The 19,139-nt window shown below is 41.6% G+C and overlaps 2 protein-coding genes across 4 annotated transcripts; both read right to left on the bottom strand.

The window, feature by feature from the left end:
* Nucleotides 1–2,938: 2,938 nt before the first annotated feature.
* Nucleotides 2,939–9,655, bottom strand: wu:fe05a04 (zinc finger imprinted 3). Of its 2 annotated transcripts, none has more exons than XM_015948964.3 (4): nucleotides 9,507–9,655; nucleotides 8,740–9,221; nucleotides 5,515–6,476; nucleotides 2,939–4,376 (listed from the first exon to the last, which is right to left on the bottom strand). In XM_015948964.3, exons 2-4 carry the CDS (start codon nucleotides 9,065–9,067, stop codon nucleotides 3,585–3,587), a joined length of 2,082 nt encoding a protein of 693 aa, XP_015804450.1. In that variant the 5' UTR covers nucleotides 9,068–9,221; nucleotides 9,507–9,655; the 3' UTR covers nucleotides 2,939–3,584. The 2 variants fall into 2 exon arrangements, with proteins under 2 accessions (XP_015804450.1, XP_015804451.1); XM_015948965.3 differs by having other exon boundaries at nucleotides 8,740–9,188; nucleotides 9,507–9,650.
* A 734-nt stretch (nucleotides 9,656–10,389) lies between these two features.
* znf576.2 (zinc finger protein 576, tandem duplicate 2) lies at nucleotides 10,390–18,947 on the bottom strand. 2 transcript variants are annotated; one of them, XM_015948967.3, is made up of 5 exons: nucleotides 18,795–18,947; nucleotides 17,945–18,129; nucleotides 17,751–17,866; nucleotides 12,132–12,275; nucleotides 10,390–12,047 (listed from the first exon to the last, which is right to left on the bottom strand). In XM_015948967.3, the coding sequence occupies exons 2-5, from the start codon at nucleotides 18,087–18,089 to the stop codon at nucleotides 11,223–11,225; spliced, it is 1,230 nt and encodes a 409-aa protein (XP_015804453.1). In that variant the 5' UTR covers nucleotides 18,090–18,129; nucleotides 18,795–18,947; the 3' UTR covers nucleotides 10,390–11,222. The 2 variants fall into 2 exon arrangements, with proteins under 2 accessions (XP_015804453.1, XP_015804454.1); XM_015948968.3 differs by having other exon boundaries at nucleotides 18,726–18,806.
* Nucleotides 18,948–19,139: the final 192 nt, after the last annotated feature.

Genomic DNA, 19,139 nt, shown 5'->3' with positions numbered 1-19,139 from the left:
GTGTTTATGCAAAGCTAGTAGGTAGCCAGAAGTTTATGACGGCGCCGTTTGTGAAACAAGAGTCACATCTGGTCTTTTTGGCCTGGTGGGACTCCAGAGGCAGCTGATGGGTACAGGTCGATACGTGTTCCCCCTCGAGATCTGTTTCTTTTGCACCCAGCTGCAAGTTGAAACGACCCAATCACAAAAAATAACCCTCACCCTAACATAGGGTGACCATATTTCCATTTCCAAAAAAGAGGACAGGGGATCTGTGCCTATGACGTCACACTATGGCAACGCCACACAAACCACGTTGGGACCCATTTTTTGTAAGAACTAAATTAATATCAGATTCTGCCAATAAAAGGGCTCTAAAACAATTCATATGTAAATATTTTGCATATTTATTGCAAAATCTTATTTTCCTGCTTTAGTGCTGCAACAAGGTTTTATTAATAATAAATTATTATACCTTTTGTTTTACTACAGCATCGGTAAGCTTCCTGTGCACAGATTATTAAGGATGCTTGTTTCAGCTGTGAGATTAGACGATAGGATCAATGAAAACATAAGTTGTCACACACTCCATGGAAACTTTCAGAGAATCCACAAATAGTGGCTTTCAAATGGTTTTGTTACTTTCTGCAAGTTTAGAAAAGAAGCAGATGAGACAGCATGTCTGATAATTTAGTTTTTCATCTGATAATATTAGAACATGTCAGTAATGTCTGAGGGGCTTTTATAAACACTGTATAACTAACACTACTGGAGAGGGCATGAATTACACAGAGGCTTCTGGGGAGCCCAGTTAGAGGGGTAGGGGGTGTTCTGTTTTGCCTTGGCCCCCAAAATGCCTTGAGATGGCCCTGGGTGTGTGACTGAGTTTTGAAGGTGATCTGAATTGTATCAGATGTATAAATATGACATAGCAACTTATGGCTTACAGGTAAAAACGTGTAGTGGAGATAAATCTGCCGACATTTGACTTTTCAACACTTGTTTTGTTTTCTTGTTTTTATTTAACTATTTTCCTGTCCTGTCTGTCTCTCAACTTCCTGCGTCTCCCCTAAAGTCTCCAGAAAAACTGCTGCCTGGATTCTTACTTTTTCACCTCATCAGTAGTTACTTTTGAGCAGATCAAAGGGATCTCCTGACCGCAAAGCGGAGAGCGCGTTTCGATCATCGACATATATACGGTTTCGATGCTGCGTCAGTGAGGTGAAATCACTGCAGCACACGATGAGCTCCGCAGTAGCAGAGCGCTTCAGGCACAAATAAGACAGATAATAGAGAATATGAGCGGGCATGAACGATCGTGTGTTAATTATAGTTTTTTGGTTGCACCACTTTGAGAATGGACCGTGCGCTGGACGCAGCTGTCTGGAGCGCACCAACGATCAGCTCTCTGCCGCTCTCCGCTCAAAAGAACCCCCGGTACACTGAGAGTCCATAAATGATGTAATTTAGGTAGAAACGTTTTTTTTCCGGCTCTCCCTGGATGTGTAGGATATCCAGCTCCCCCACAATTTGATCCCTGCTCCTGGATGAAAAACCGGACATTTTCATCAATACAAGAAAGCCGCCCGGACGCCCCCGACAGAGAGTGAAAAGTGGACATGTCCGAGGAAAAGAGGACGCATGATCACCCGACCCTAACCCTAACCACCCTGGCACCAAAAATGTATGTTTTGCATAAATATAATTTTTGAAAATATTATGTGTGGCACAATTTGTATGTTTGTTTCAGGGTTATGGTTATGGTTCAAACTCACAGCTTGGTGCAAAAGAAACAGATCTCGAGGGGGGAACACATATCGACCGTTGATCTACGTTCCTACTACCCTCACCTATGGTCACGACGAGCTTTGGGTAGGGACCGAAAGAATGAGCTCACAGATACAAGTGACTGAATTGAGTTTTCTCGCCTTAGAGATAGGGTGAGAAGCTTGGATCATCCGGGAGGGGCTCAGAGTAGACTTGCTGTTCCTCCACGTTGAGAGGAGTCAGTTGAGGTGGCTTGGGCATCTAGTTCGGATGCCTCTTGGAAGCCTGCCTCCCTGGTGAGGTTTTCCAGGCACGTCCAACTAGGAGAAGACCTACAGGCAGACCCAGACTGTCTCTTGGCTGGCCAGCAAACGCCTTAGGGTTCCCCCATAGGAGCTGGCTGAAGTGGCTGGGGAGAGGGAAGTGCCCATGTGACCCTACCGCTGATAAACGGCCGAAAATGGATGGATGGACGTTTGTGAAACGACTGCAGCTCTGAGGAATTTTGTACTTTGACAGGAAAGCTGGATGGCTGTTTGAAAAGGCAAAACTAATTTTGCACTTCGTGTTTTCTCGAGTGGTGAATAATGATTTTGTTAGAGATATTCACCTGGAGGTCATTTTGCACGGCTCCTCCTGTTTCCTCCTTGCACAAAGGCATAGGCAGTGGTCCTGAAGCTGGGTTGTTGCCCTCCTCCACATTTCCTGATGTAGTGGCCTGTCTTCTGCTCTGGACACTATAGACAGCAAACCTAGCCACAGCTCACGTTGATGTGCCATCCTGGATGAGCTGCACCACCTGAGGCACTTGTGTGAGTTATAGACCCAGTCTCATGCTACCACTGGTGTGATAGCATTGCTAGCATTCAAGTGTGACCAAAACATCAGTCAGGAATCAGAGGAACTGAGAAGTGGTCTGTGGTCACCAGTTGCAAAACCACAAACACCACTGGGGATCTCTTACTAAATGACTATAATTCAGCATGTGAGCTTGATTGTCAATCAGTGTTGCTTCCCAAGTTTGATTTCACGGAAGTGTCATCGCCCTGGAGATACAATGTGTGGTTTAAGTGGTCCCTTTATTTTTTAGCAGTGGTTTTTTTCTGTAGTCTGAAAAGCAAGTTTTCTAACTACTATGAAAACTAGAAGAGCATCTTTATTTTGCCCATCATAAAAAATGTACTCAGGGATCTCAGGTCAGGAAAACAAAACTTTTATTTCCCTTCAAAAAACATCCAAATGTAGCTTCAACATACAAGGGCCAAAGAACAAATCCCCAGTTTAAATAACGCCTGAAACCACTTAAAAACAGCTAAGGATTTGAACCCCTTAAACAAATATAAAGTAGTGATGACAAACTGAGGAATGGGAAAGCTGAGGCTAATCCAGCACAACACGACATCGCTCTACAAGCCAGTCCCTGAAGACAGATGAAAAAAACTAAAAAAAAAAGAGGAATGTTTAAAATGAGTGAAAAAGATTCAGGTAATGACTCTTAATTTATTGCTAAGAAGAGACAAAACATCACGACACGTTCAGTGTATAGTCACGCCTGTGGCAGAGGCTGGATGAATAGCAGGAATCACGATCTTCCTAACAAATTGTAAAGTGATGTATTCTTATATTTTGTTTTGTGTCACAGGTCAGGAGGACACAACACTCGTGAGCCTTGTTTGTGTCCCATCAGTGCGATGTTTAGTTATTGCGACTACATTGTGCTTCCTTTGTCGTTTTTCTGTTTCATCGTTTCAGACCATGTCAAGCTTTAAATGTTTGTTTAGGTCTTTATTTCCATCTCTGATCCACAGGGGGTCAGCAAGCTGCAAACGGGCAGCCCTTTATGAGCGTTGTTGGTTCAGGGTCGGTTCTGTCTGGGCGCTGAGAGCCGAGAACATCGCTGGTTCCGTTTTAAAGCACCTCATTTCACCACTTCCATGCCCTTTACCTTCGTGTTTGTCGCTACAGCCAGCCTGCCCTGAGATTTCCAACTCCATCGGCTCCGTTTTAACTGCCAGGAGAGGAGCGTTCGACTCTGCAGCTGCAGGAGACTCGCACTTCTTAGACAAATCCAACGGAACTTCTGAATCCTCTAGAAAGCCTGTTAGCAGTTCAAAGGGGGAGTTTAGTGGAACTCCAACAGTAGCATTCGCCCCTAGCAGTTCGCTAGTGGAGGCCTGAGGCAGAGCCTGCACCGCGGTGAGCGGTAGAGACTGCTGGACGGCAGACGGGAGTGGTAATTCACCATTTGGACAGACAGGAACAAACAAAACAAGATTGACGGCAGGAGGCGACTTTTCATCCAGAGTTAGAGTCCATAACCCGTCTGATGACGAGGAACAAGCAGACATGCCATCTGTTCGAGACCCGGGGCTGCAGGAATCCCTGCCAGGTGCAGCAGGGCTGGTTGAAACAGGATCAGAAACAGTGACTGTGTCGGAGGAGCTCGTTGACTCTGGTCTAGGCGTTATTGGGAGGGTTTTCTTCGGTGGAGGGTTCTTGAAGGCTCTGCGCTTCTTCGGAACAGAAACAGCGACTGTGTCGGAGGAGCTCGTTGACTCCGGTTTAGGCTCTGTTGGGAGGATTTTCTGCACCGGAGAGTTCTTGGGGGCTTGGCGCTTCTTCGGAACACTCTGAAACGACAAAGAAAAGTTAGACCTACTACTAAAACACAACTAAATGCGACAGACAGAACACTAGTGGTAAATATGCCCGACTCAATTTAGTAAGTGTCAGTATTAATTAAATGTAAAGAAAATGTAATTTGGCTGAACTATGCTTTAAATCTAATGTGTACATTTACGGGCACCGGTTTGTGTAAACAGCTGAGGAGGAACCCGGACACTGAAATGTAAATGCTGATGTTCATCTGAGCACTTTGTGTACTAAAACCTAAAGGTGATCGGGGGAGTAAAGAATCTGGTTGTTCAGTTAAGATGAGTCAATATTTAAAACTGCTTTAGCAAATTTACAGAACAAGCTAGGTTTTAAATGTAAACGCTGTCACAGAGCCCTCAACCCTGCCCTCGGGTATCTTCCCTGGGACGCTTCTATCAGAACCAGAACCCTGCATTCCAAGAGGAAACGAGATGGAGTTAAACACCAGTCGCTGTTTTCTAGGTCCAAACGTCTTTTGTTGTATGCGACTTAAAATGGTGTTTTTGTATTTTGGGACTCTGGTAGTTTGTCCCAAAGTTGAAGTGATAGCAGCCGGCTGTTTCTCCTTCTCTGATATTGGGCGGAGAACCTCTCACACCGATGGTGTTCTGTTGATATGTGAGTGTGTAATGAATGGAGGACCCTGTGAAGTAAGGAATTGCTGCAGATCGGCGAGACCGACAACTAGATGGTCCGATGGTTGCTTTCAACCCGAAACGTGATGTAGGTGGAGGTTCTGGGACAAATGCGAGTGAACCATTCTTCTTTTTTTTTTTTTAGCTCCACAATATATTTATAGCTATACTACGAAAGAATGATGTTAAGAGACAGAAAACTTTGCTTTAAGCTAATTTGTTATCCAAATTTGCCATTGTAGCTTTAAAAGGCAAACTTTGAACAGATGCAGATAAATTTAAAACAAAAAATAAAAACATTGTAAATAAAAGGGACCAGTTGAATCAAAATGGCCAGATGAACAAAGTGTGTGTATTTAGTGCGGCATCTATTTGATCTTTTGCAACGCTGCTTCCAAAGTTCCACGAACAAACGAACAAACAAACAAACAAACAAACATTCTGTTTCTGTTGACTCAAGCCAACGTCCTGCACTTACCTCAGACTGAGGCGTCTTCCCGCAGGTTTTCAGGTGGCTGTCATAGTTTTGCTGGTAGGGGAAGCCCAGCCCACAGCGCTGACAGAAGCAGGGTGACTGGCCAGCATGACCCCCCATGTGGGACATCAACAGCAGGGCTGAGCGAAACCCCTTCCCACACTCAGCACACTTCAGCACCCTCTGGTGAGCGCCGGCGTGCTTCTTCAGCTCCTCTGAGGTTTCAAATCTCTGGCCGCACTCCAGACATCGGATCTCGTTGGGTTTCTGATGGAGCTCCTGGTTGCCCCAGCAGCCCGTGTCCTTTTTGTGCTGCTGGAAGTCCTCCTGGCTCAGAAACTCCCTCAGACACGCCACGCAGTGGATGCGTTCGGGCTCACACTTGTGCTGGCGATAGAGCTTGGCCAGCCGGAAGTGGCAGCGGCAGCGTAAGCAGGTGTACGGCAGCAGGCCCAGGTGGGAGAAGCTGTGCTTCAACAGAGCGTTCTTCTCGGCGAATGTCTGCGAGCAGTCCGTGCACTTAAAAGTGCGCAGGCACCGCTTCTTGTGGCGAGCCAGGGACTTCTCAGAGCGGAAGCTGCGTTCGCACTGCTCACATGCTAAACGCATGCACTCACGTAACAGCACATGGTTTTGGCAGTCTTTCAGGCTGGTAAACACCCGCTTGCACAAGTCACACTCATAGAACACATCCTCCTGGTGGGCTCTGGACAGGTGATGCGTCAGCTGCTCCTGTGAGCTGAACTGCAGCAGACAGATGCGACACCAGACCCGCTTGACCTTGACCTTGGCGTGAGTGCGAAGGTGGACTCGGTAGTTGTAGGTCTGACAGAAACGCTTCCCACATTCGGCGCAGCAGTAAGGGCGTGTCCCTGTGTGCATGTTCATGTGGTCCTGGAGCTTGAACTTGGAGGACAGATGGAGATCACAGACGCTGCACTGGTAGTCACCTGAAATACTCGGTTCTGGAGAGAAAAAGAGGAAGGAGAGACAGTTGATGAGTAGAACATTATTTATCAACATATTTTTAATACATTTGCAGCGGCCTATAGAAGGTATAAATGCTTTGCAAGTCACTCTCTAGGGGAAAAAACTCTGGTGCGCCTGCATCAGGAACTAGAAGTGAGCCAGATCAGAGTGGAGCTTCAGACAGCACGACTTCGAGTTTTATTTCCTGATATTTGAACATTTTGCCTCTGATTGGATGACAGCAACATGACTCCACCACTGACTACACAAATAACACAAGCCTAGAGACGTTCTCAGCGGTCTCCTGGACATTAAACCAACAGCAGTCTTCCGTGTCGTGAGTCGAGATGGGTGATTCCATGAATGTTAAGTGACAGCATGAAGTAGATCTGTCAGGCTTTCAAATCTTAAGAGTTTCACCCTCTATTTTCTCTCAGAAGCTAATGCAAGAGATAAGTGTAGGAGACTATTTTCATGTTCAGCCTGCATGAAAAACTCAAGAGTGACCCATTATATTCAGAAATAATCATTAAATTAGCATATGAATTATATATAATTTATACACTCCTTTAAATTTAATAGGTTAACATTTTTGCCTGCTGATTTCTGATCTTAATGGTCAACTTCACTGAAAAAACATTTTTAATGATTATTTCTGAATATAATGGGTCACTCTTGAGTTTTTCATGCAGGCTGAACATGAAAATAATTTATATATAAATCAAATAATAAATATTAGTGATACACCAACATGACATTTTTGGGCTGATACCGACATTAATATCACTGTTATGGCCGATGACTGATATTTGTTCATAGCAATATACTAACATTAATGTTTCTAAAATCAACACATTTTGTATACAATGAAAATTATTAAAGCTTAATTAACATTCTTTTGCACACACACACACACACACACACACACACACACACACACACACACACACACACACACACACACACACACTTATGCTTCTGAGATGATTACAATCACTGTCAAATGAGTAAATAAATACACATCTCCCCCACCCTCTGAAACAGATAAACAAATAGAAACAAGACGGAAAAAATATCGGTTGTTGATATCGGCCCAGTTTTATTAATCGGACCGATACCGATATGCTAAAAAAAATGACTCATCGGCCGATACAGATATTGATAGATTGTGCATTCTTAATATATATAAAATAAGGGGTGGGACTAGATTAAAAATTTATCTAAATAATTAAAGGCTTTGTAATTAATTAATCTTGATTAATTGCATTTTAATCATTCAAGATATTTAGCCTCAAAGCAATTTTTTACCCAAAAATAATGAGGCAGAGAATCAAACAATAGACATTATTATTACTATAAACTCAAGCTCTTAGTCTGTAAAAATGCTTTATCCAATATTTTAATTATTGAAAATGCTTGGGAGAGAATCACATGAAGCTCTACGTTTGGCCTATGAAAAACTTTAACAACACAACTCTTTAGTCGGTCTTCCTAAGAAACAATTTCTTTAATATCAAATCAATTTAAATTTGGTTAAATTCCTCATATGTGAGATTTTCTAATGCTAACATCCAAAAACTCCAATGAGTAAATGACACTAAAGAGCAGGATATTGGTCTTAAAGACACTTTTAATCATTGCAGGTCTGGACATCGATGTGGGACAGCAACCATCGAAATGTCTCGTCTTCCATCTAGCTGGTCTGACTTTTGAAGAACTGATTGTGTTCACAGAAACGGTTTAAATCAGAAACACATCAGATGTGGATGTTGCTCCACTGTGGTGAACCGATCAGATCCAGAACACCACACACTAACATGGTTAGAACAGAGCTTCTAATCTAAAAACTTCAAGGATGTTCTTGTAATCAAAAAGCTGATGAAATCATCTCAGCCTTACAGATACAGCTGGTGTTATTTTATCAAACCTAATATTATAAATGTTTGTTGATACTAAATTTTACTCTAATCTGTTCAGGATGTTCAGCTTTTAGAAGTATTGTTCCTTAGAAATAATTATGTGTTTTATGTTCTGAATTGTCCTTAAGAAGAAAATATTTGCATCATTATTTATTCACCTAAATGTGTTCAGATTAGTAAAAGTTTAGTAAAAGTTAATAGCTTAAGTAGCTCAATATACAAAATGAGGATTTATTCTACAATCCCAAAAACAGAACCATTCACTTCAGTTCACTGCATTTATTTGACCCTTTCTCTAAAGACACAGGAGTTGCACCAAACACCAACTGTGAAGTCTTACCGTTGCTGAGCTCTTCCTCATCCTCCTCATCTTCCTCCTCATCGTCACATATCTCAGAAACATCACTGTCATCTGACTCATCCTCCATGCCCCTCTGCACCTGTGCGGACTGCTTCCGTGTGTCCTCTCCTGCTCTCCGTCCATCAGTAACCAGCTCAGGAGGTCCTGATATTGTCCTGCTGATGTTCTCGTCACCATCCTGACTTCCCGAACGACTCATCCGTCTGCTGGATGATGTCTGGGTTTGATGGGGGTGTAAGGGTTTCTTTGCTGCCCCTGCTTCCTGTCCATGTCTCACCTGTCGTCTCCGCTCGTGAGGGTCTGACATTGAAGGAGGACAGGTGGAGGCTGACTTATCTGATACTCCGTGTCCAGATGAATTTTCTGTAGGCGGGATGTCTGGAAATCCCAGTTCAGTCAGCTGGATGTAGTATCCACAGCGGGCATAACTGATGAGATGGACATGAGACTAATTAAACAACCTACGGAGGAAAACAAGAATTTAAACAATGTATAAATCACCTAACCTTAAGGTGACACCAACAGTGTAAATAACAACACACACTGTTCTCCTACTTGTGGCTGTTTAATCTTGATTTCATAGAGAAGAAAATATCATGTGGCAAACCCCAAACCACACCGCTCCCGCTGGCTCTTCGCTCACCTGGCAGGAGGTGGTTGGCGGGGTTTTACACCCTTAATGTTTGCTTTAATTATCTCATGAACAAAAACATTAATGCGTAGCACAAAAGCAGATAAATACTTACAAACGCGGCTAAGCGAAACACAAGCAATCAGACGAGGACATTGGATTCCTTCAAAAACTGAGATCGATTTTCTAACAAGATAACAAAGGGAAACAAATGAAGCATCGGGAGGATTGAGCGTCTCTGTTGGCTCAGAGCGCCCCTAACGCACCGGGGTGGTACTACAGCTAAAATCAACAGCTCTTTAAAACGGTTCCCTCTGTTGTCCTGTTTTGAAACATTTTTGTTCTTGAATATATAAATCCTAGGATTTAAAACTGTATATAAACCCACTAAACATTTAATATCGAGTATGGTTATAAGTGAGGTTACTCATTTCATTTGCAGCGAGCCCAAGTCACGCCCATCTACTTCCGGACCATGCGTCCCCGGAAAAAAGAAAAAAAATCAACGGGGCTAAAAGAGCTATTTTTAAATCCGCTTTGCCTTACGCCCTGGATCGCACATAGGTTGTACTTCATTTTAAATGAAAAGTAATGTTTTTTGACCACGCCAGTCACGTAGAGATTTGTCAGCTTGTAAAAGCTCGTAATTAGCATGACTACACACCAGTCCATATCTGTCCGTTGTTTTGCATTTTCTGTACTTAAGTTTTGATCGGTAGAGCTATAATGTGACTTCATCTATATTCCTTTTGCTATGAGAGCTCATTTATGGGACAATAAAGGTTTATTCTAGTAAAACTTTAAAAATGTGAAGATCTTCTCATGGTTCATCAACAATCATGCTAATAACAGCGTAATAAAAAAGTATTGCGTTTATATTTTGAACGTATTTTAAATTTAAAGGACATCCTCATTTATTTCATTGCAGTAAAGTCAAAATAACATCAGTTTAATTTGTCTTATGTCATGTTGTGCTCATATGGTAACAAAAAAGAAACTTTGTTCAGCAGCCTCCTCAAGGAAGGCATGATTTATTACATGTCCGCAGTGGGAAGAGAAACAATCTAGGAAGTGGAATACATATTATAGTTTCTAAAGGAACTCCGATGCTTTAAAGAGTCTTTATAGAAATGCTAAAATGTCAAATATGACCTGAACAGAAATACAAAAATAAAGAAGTAATTTTTAGCAAAGAAAAAAAAATTCTGAATTATTGTGGATATTTTCTGCCCACAAGCCAACTCCTCCACATTAAATCTGGAGTATTTGGCCCAAATACATTTTTTTTTTACATTTCACTAAGCAGAACTAAAAACTTTCTTGTTGAAATTTAATTTAGAAAGTAAGATAAAATGATGGTATTAATTGTAGAACAGAAACTGTACATAACACGTTTCTTTTGACAAACAGCCTAAATATTTCAACATAGTATCTCTACAAGGCATCTAGTTTGTTCAGTGTGTTCGTGTCCAATCTGTTACAGGACTAAATGAAACCACAAAGATAGCGAATCAACTCAAAACACCAAATAATATAATCACACATAATTCACACTAAAAACTCAAAACATTAAAAAAAAAATTGAATCAAGACCGTTTTTACAAATAATCTACGTCTTGTAATTGAAGGGATTGACAGTCTTTGTCCAAAATGTGTTCTCATGATCAAACTTGGCTTTAAACTCGACTACCTGCTAAAATTCGATTTTCAGAAGTGTCTGGAACATCATTTGACTGAGAAATCTTCCAACGTTAAAAGAAAAACAAAAGGAAAAACTTGTGATTAAAAATATTAAAAAGCTCAAACTTTCTGCAGTGTCCTCACATCCTAATTATCTTTTTGCATTTTCTGGTTTTTCCTCCGGGTGACCTTTCTGGTGAGCTTTCAAGGTGCGCTCACGGCCAAAGCTCTTCCCACAGGTCGGACAGGAGAAGCGACCGGTGGCGTGAGCGCGAGACATGTGGGCATCCAGCTGCTCAGGACGAGCGAAGCTCTCTTCACATTCCTCACAGGGATGGGCTTTCCGTGGGGTGTGTTTCTCCTTCTTGTGAGCACGGAGCTGAACCAAGCCGGGAAACGTGAGGTCACAGTCGGGACAGGGGTGCTGACGAGGAGGAGTGGCCTCTGCTTTAGGTTTCTTCTCTTTCCCTTGACCTGCAGCATCGTCCTCTGCACTCTTTGTCTCATCAGTTTCTGATTTGGGGGCTGCTTTAGGAGGACGGCCGCGCTTTGCTACTCCAGTTGCTTTCCCCTTTTCCTCCGCTGGAGTTGCTGCTGACTCTGACGCGCTGCTAGCAGTCACGGTTTCTTCTGCCTCATCCTTTTTCCGTTTCCCCTTCTTATCTCCTGCTGCTGGCTCCTCGGCTTTAGCAGGTCGCCCACGCTTCTTGACTGGCGAAGTGCTGCCGTTGCACTGCTGCCCATCCGGGTAATTCTCCTGGTGCTCCAGCAGCTCTGCTACAGCCTCAAACCCCTGCCCGCACTTCTTACAGTGATGGGTTTTTGGAACTTCCTCCACCTGTCCCACGGTGTCTTCTGGGCGCGAATGCTGGGTGAGGCGATGAGCCCGCAGCAGTCCCGGACTACGGAAGACTGCATTGCAATCTTTACACACCAGCTGTCTCTCTGGACATACCTGTCTCCTGTGGGTTGTGAGCTGCGTAAAAAATAATAAACACCCCACTCAGACTCAAACAGATTGTAAGGGTATGGCTGTTTTATTAAGTTAAAATATTCTCACCTCAGAAAACGTTTTGAAGCTCTCCTTGCAGTGAACACATTTAAAGGGCTTGTCGTCCTTGCTGTGTGTCGGCTGGTGCTGTGTTAGTTCCTCTGATGAATGAAATGTGCGATCACACACGTAGCATGTAAACAGCGTGTTTCCCTGTTTGGATGGAGCATAGAAACACAAATGAAAGAAAAACAAAAATAACAGAGATCTAAATTATTTACAAAGTTTATTTTAACCCAAAAGTGGACTACAAACTTTCATTCATATCAACGATTTTAATTGGATGCGTACAAATTGGTAATCTGTACCTTCGGTTTTGTGGGCTTGAGGTGGACATACTACAGCATATTTTAATTTTTAAGAAACAATTTTTTTATATTAAAAATATATATCAATATAAGTCTGCAGGCTGACTAAAATGGCTCGGTAGTAAACTCATTATGACTCGATCACATGATCGGAAATCAAGCCCAATCACGTGGGCTCCAAAGGATCGAAATCAGGTGGAAAAGATTGGATTTAACCTCATAAATAACAAACATGATCTTCTAAATTCATCCTAAATTAAGAGATTTTCAAACAGAATAATAAAGGCTTAGTTTTGGTTTCCGCAAGTTCCTCTACATCAACATTTCACACTATTTATGGTAGACAGGGAACTCACGACATCGTAACATGTATCCGTTAGCTAGAAGGCTAACACAGAGCTAACGTGTCTCCTGAGGGCAGGGGTTAAAGTGTCTGAAGGTGGGTGTTATAATAAACGAAACAGCAGAGGCAGTACAACAGTCACTTGTAATGTGTGCATATTGGGCATTTGAAGTGGTGGAAAATACAGAGCTGCATAATACATGGCCATCAAGACTATTCCCTTCAGACATCGTCAAAGCAGTTAACTGGTCTCCATTAAGTCCCAGTTTGCCCCCGACCATCCCAGGTCACTGTGGAAACTTGGACAAAAGCTTTTTCAAATATGAGCAACTGTGCTACTTTTAATAAGGGAGTCTGCATCAGCGGACACTCAAAATCAAATGAGTCAGACTCTTCAGGAGCAAAAATATTTGACCAGAACATCCCTAATATTCTTCCTTATAAATGCTGCTTTAGAATCAAGAAGTGGATACCGGTTCATTTAGTGGCTGCCAGATAAGCCCTAATAATTAAAATTAAGGTAGTGAGGTTTTACAGCAGGTTTTCACTACTCTCCTCTCAGCGGGCCAATAGGGCTGCAACTAACGACTATTTTAATAGTTGACTAGTCATCGACTATTGAAACAATTAGTCGACTGATTGGATAATTATTAAATTTATCTTAAATTTAGCATGAGATTGATTTAATTATGTGAAAAATGATAATAAACACAAGTAGGGCTGAAACGATTCCTCGAGTACCTCGAATAACTCGAGTACAAAAAATCCTCGAGTCAAAGTCTCTGCCTCAAGGCTTCGTTTAATTCATGTTTTATTAATTCATGGCTTTGCAATCGCCCCGGGTCATGTTTCACCCGGACCGAAATAAGTGACGCACATACACACTGCACTGAATGCACACGTGAGTAGCGAATGTAACGTAACTTTCTCTTAAGCCACAGCGGACAACGTGGACCCCGGTGGAGTGCGAAAAAGACAGAAAATGCCAAAGGTGTGGGACCAAGGCGGAAAACGTAGTCCAGTGTAAATACTGTAAAATGGATTTAGCCTACCACAACACCACATCCTCCATGCTGCAGCACCTGACCAGGAAACATCCACATGTAAATGTCACTTCTGCAAGCGGACTCGGAGCCTCTACAAGATAATGCATTTTAGCCTGTATTTCTATATATTCTGCGGACACTGTGCGACTTTTTCATTTGTAGCACTCAGTTTCAGCTCACACTGTACATCTGGTAGCAACACGTCGGACTTAAAATGTGCTAAAAATAGTTTTTACAACACGTCAGACTTTTTACTGTGTTGTTATTGATGTCTGTTGTCCCTTGGGATTGCTGCTGGAGGACACGGGTATTTATGAGTGACGGAGGAAAACGAAAGAAAGTAAATAAATGTTTTGTGATCAGTATAATTTGACATAACCACGGCAAACATGCTTTCTCGACAATCCTTGTCAGTGTGAGAGAAAAAAAAGTGTAGAAATTAAAACGGACGTGTGTTAATAGGGAAACAGCTGGCGAGCCATGTTTGCACATGCGCCGTGAGCGGTTCTGGTGCTGTTTGGGCCGCAGCTGCTCGCATTTGTTTACTGTAAAGTTGAAGTGCTGAAGTTTTGAAAACTAATTTTGAATAAAACTTGAAGAATAACTGGCAATTGCATGCTCATTTTAAGAGGTCTTTCATATTTTATAACATGCTATTTGATATAGTGGTTTACAAACGCAAAAGGGGAATTTATTAGAGTACTCGATTACAAAAATATTCGATAGCTGCAGCCCTAAACACAAGAAAGATGGGTACTTCAATGGAAAATGCATATTTTATTGAACTTTGCTGCTGACTCATACTAACAGTAAATAAAATGCCCTGTCTAACACCAATTAGGCACAGTGCCCAGTCAGTATAGACATAAATGCATAAATAAAATTAAAATACTTTTGTCAGGCACAGTCGGGCCTAACATTAAATCTCTCGTTTAAAAAATGTACATCCAAAACAAAACGTATTGGCTCTTGTGTTATTTCAATCTTACCAAGGTGAGTCAGACTGTTTCATTCAACTGTCCGACGTGCTTTCTCTTTAAGTGTTCATGCATCACTGAGGTGCTGCCGTGATCCGCAAGGACTGCTTTGAAAATAATGCAGGCCATCTTTTTATTCGCCAAATCCAGGCTAGAATGCTCCCAAACTTTTGATGTTTTGGTACGCGCAGCTAAAGTTAAAGTCCCATTAGTTGTGTCACACACACAGGTGTGTGTGCGAAATTTGTTCTCCGCATTTGACCCATCCCCTGGGGGAGCGGTGAGCTGCAGACACAGCCGAGCTCGGGAACCATTTGGTGGTTTAACCTCCCAATCCAACCCCTTAATGCTGAGTGTCAAGCAGGGAGGCATTGGGTCCCATTTTTTCAAAGTCCTTGGTATGACCCGACCAGGAATCGAACCGTTATATCCCAGTCTCAGGGCGGACACTCTACCACTAGGCCACTGAGCTAGCTGCTGTGTTGGACGCCGCCATTTCTGTTAGTTACACTCAGTCACCAGTGAAGCTACTGCGCAAGTGCGACTCTCTGCAGAGATTATAATGAAGCAAGATGCCTCACTTGGTTGGAAAAAACACGTCTGGCGACAACGTCGACAATTTCTATTGTCGATATTTGTCGACAACGTCGATGAATCGTTGCAACCCTATGGGCTAAACATCAAAACATGTGTGATTCATTGAACATCTTAGGTGTGTTCTTGCTGTGTCGTATTTTTAATTCCATGCTGTAGTTCTTTTTTAAAACACAGAACAGTTTTGTTACCTGTTTTCCTGCAACGTTTCGTTTGCGGCTGCAAACTTCCTCAGGCTGACGCTGATCAGCAGCCGCAAACAAAACGTTGCAGGAAAACAGGTAACAAAACTGTTCTGTTTTAAAAAAGAACTACAGCATAGAATGTGTGATTCATTCTACACTAGGTAGGAAAATTATGATCTTATTAATCTTATAGGGCATTGATTAGCTCACTAGTTAAAGAGACTGTTGGGTTTTTTAAAATACTTTAGTTTGGACACAATAATCTAGGAAGTGCAAATCTTTAAATCTGTTCAACTTGATTAAACCTGCAGCCCAAAGATGTGTGCACAGTTTGACAGAATGACTGAATTAATTCTTACAGGCTAAATGTTACAGACCCCTGCTGGGCTCTGTAACATCCCATTTCACAAACACACTATTTTCTCTTTACTTCTGAGGGATGTGCACTTTCGCCCTTCAGCAGGGTTCTATAATTTCTGGAAAACAACAGTTTACTACAGTATTTAATTTAATAAACTTAATTAGGACTGGGCATCGTTTAATTTTGAACGATTCCGATTCCAATTCCTGGTTTTGATTCTGGTTCCAATCGATTCCCGATTCAGATTCTTTCAAGACGTGACATGTTTTAAATGAGCCAGCTAACCACAGGTCCTACTTGATGAAATAATCTTAACTTCAACATGAATTTTAATTCTATGAACAAAAACATCACCATCTAGACAAAAACATGTTTTGGAGACAAAAAGAAAAAGACTTGCAGCACAACCAGTGTGTTTGTTTCTGACCAAAACCAAAGTCTGGAAGAAGCCTCTGGGATGAGAGGCTAAATGTCTCCAACATATCCAGAAACGTCCAGCTGTTTTCAGCTAAAACTCTCAGGATGATCATGTCCAGGATGACTGAGAACTACGCCTCCATGCTGCAGCAGCATTCAGTCACAAACAGGAAGTAAAACTTAAATGCAGCTGCTGTCAGTAACAATCTGAACAGATTTAGTTCAAAAAGGAAATTAAAATGTTCACAACTTTGTGTGTGATTTATTATTATAATTATTTATTGTGGCAGAAACTGGTGTGGTCCACCACAGAGAAAGTTGCTCTAGCATGATGACTTTAATTATTCTACAGGTTATTGTTCAGCCTTCTGACGCTCACTCACTCACACACACACACACACACACACACACACACACACACACACACACACACACACACACACACACACACACACACACACGAGTGTTGGTGAGCGGCTGCGTCTGACTGCTGACGCTCCGTGTGTGTTTTTATTTCTGCAGTGAGACAAACTCACCTCACACCGTCCAGAGTTTGTTCTGTAAAGCTTCTATTAAATCCACCGTGTTGACATATTTTAAAAACTTTCCTCTATGCTGCAGGAATTCAAGTTTACATTACGGAATAGAAGTTCGACAGACGCATTTGTTTATATTTGGCCGCTGCGTGCCGGGTGGGGGATTCGGTGCTGCACACAGACAGCTGGTGTGATCAGCTCTGAAATGCGTTGATCACAATTTGCAAATCACGTTTATTTTTCCACAGAGATTGGCTGCGGATTCCTCTTCCGTCAGCATACCAGGAATCAAAACTAGGAATCAAAATAAAAACTGAACGATTCCGGGAAACACTAACAGTTGGAACCGGTTCCAATCGATGCTCGATGCCCAACCCTACTTAATATAGTGTGAGTTTTCAGACCACATGTGAAACACTTAATTCACAGAAGAGCAGCCCAAGATTTACAGGAAGATTTTTGGGCTCCTTAATAATATTGAATGTTTTGTTGAAGGGAAACTTTTTCAGTATATTTTTGTAAAAAAATAAAATAAAATTTTTAATTGCTAAGTCCTCCATATAATTAAACACATTTTACATAATAAAAATGTTGTTAAATGTGTACTAGAAACAACTTGATGAGTAAACCTGTCAAACATTTCTAACTTCAATATAGACCAAAAATAACACAGATTATGATTTTTTCCAATAATTCAGTTGTTTGGTGCATGAAAAAAAGAAAATATCTGTTCTTTACAATAAAATGCCTGTACAATTTATGACAGGAAATAGCTGCGTTTAAGAAAATAAAGTAGCTTGGACAAAATAAATAAATGGAAAAACTGAGCTCATAAAATCAGCTATTAACTAAGAAATTCACCTGCTGAAGCTGTTGTTTGTACTCTTCCCGGTGGCTCTTCTTCATGTGCCTCTCCTTTGCTTTGGCGTTGCAGAATGTGATGAAGCACTGGAAACACTGCAGGTTCTCATGCTGGTCTGAGGGGTAACAAGACGTGGTTATGGTTAGGCTAATTTATGAGATGCGGTTCAAGTCATTAGTAATGAATTCCTTACAGGGTTGAACAGTGGTTGTCGGAGGTCCATTCAGAATGAGGGGTTTGTACGGCTCTGCTGGCTTTTCGGGGGGAGCTTGTGGAGGTGGATCAGGCAATCCCCGTCCCATCACTATCTCCTCTACATTCAAAATCTCAGAATCCATCTTGTGATGCTGTCTGTTCTGCTACAAGATGAACTCGTTCCTAAATAAGGTACGAAAAGACAAACAATCGATAAACAAAGGATTAAATAAACAAAAAACACCTGCCTGCTTAACAGCGGGAAACACAACCTAATCCTAGTAACAAATAATTTACAATTGACAATAATCTAACAAATACGTTACGTTAAATTGATGTGGATAACTACAGCAAACAAACAACTTTGATTAGCTTCTCATGTGTATGACTCAAGGTTTGATTACAAATTTAACCTGGACATTCACTCAAGTTTTGCATCAAGCTAGCGTTCACCATAAGGCCGCTGGTTAAGCTAACTAGCTGCATGCAAGCATATTAGTGCCCGATATAAAAAAAACTGTAAGAGACTTTAACATATGTAACTATTAAAATTAAAAATGTTATTTATCAGCTACAATCGCTTTAAAATCTTGTGTTTACATGTGGTTAACGCTTATAACAAAGTGCCAGGCTAGTGGAGCGGGTTAGCTAGCTAACTAGTTAGCGCAAACAACACTCGTCATTCAACAAGCCCCGCAGGCTTCGTGCCTTCTCACACGCTAAGTTTAATCTAGCCATTAAGGACGTATACGCATTTATTTTAAATAAAACTGACGCACAAACGGAATCCTTTAGAAACTCATTGCAGTGAATACAATGAGACAAACAAAAATACAAGAAGCCGTTACCTCTACACGCTCTTTGAAGGTAGTTTGACTGTGTAGACTCTAGACGTACAACAAATAGACAGTGCATATCCGATGTGTCTTCTGTGATCGGTCCTGTTAAAATGGCTGCTCGGAGTGTGTTGTTCGAATTTGTTTTTGACAAACGTTCAACAATCTTCAACAACCAAATACAGTTATGCTAAAGTTTTCAGTCATTCATGAAAAAAATACATTTCTATCAGAAATAACCTCTATCAAAATCAACTCAAACGGTTTTCTTACGATTAGCCTATGGAAAAAAGGCGTTTTGTATAATATGGGTTTTGTTAGTATATCATTTTAAACATAATTAAAGATGGCAGATAA

Source organism: Nothobranchius furzeri, chromosome 5 (assembly GCF_043380555.1).
Source record: "Nothobranchius furzeri strain GRZ-AD chromosome 5, NfurGRZ-RIMD1, whole genome shotgun sequence".
NCBI lineage: Eukaryota > Metazoa > Chordata > Actinopteri > Cyprinodontiformes > Nothobranchiidae > Nothobranchius > Nothobranchius furzeri.
Note: the sequence above shows the minus strand (reverse complement) of the source record. Positions and strands in the feature narration are given on the sequence as shown.

Excerpts from the sequence above, each read along its gene's own strand:
- wu:fe05a04 (XM_015948964.3), bottom strand. The coding sequence starts at position 9,067 with ATGTCAGACCCTCACGAGCGGAGACGACAGGTGAGACATGGACAGGAA. Across the intron at positions 6,477-8,739 it reads TGAGGAAGAGCTCAGCAACG|AACCGAGTATTTCAGGTGAC; the intron begins GTAAGACTTCAC and ends TTTTCTCTCCAG. Across the intron at positions 4,377-5,514 it reads GGAAGACGCCTCAGTCTGAG|AGTGTTCCGAAGAAGCGCCA; the intron begins GTAAGTGCAGGA and ends TTGTCGTTTCAG.
- znf576.2 (XM_015948967.3), bottom strand. The coding sequence starts at position 18,089 with ATGGATTCTGAGATTTTGAATGTAGAGGAGATAGTGATGGGACGGGGA. Across the intron at positions 17,867-17,944 it reads GACAACCACTGTTCAACCCT|ACCAGCATGAGAACCTGCAG; the intron begins GTAAGGAATTCA and ends GTTACCCCTCAG. Across the intron at positions 12,048-12,131 it reads GCTTCAAAACGTTTTCTGAG|CTCACAACCCACAGGAGACA; the intron begins GTGAGAATATTT and ends TTTTTTACGCAG.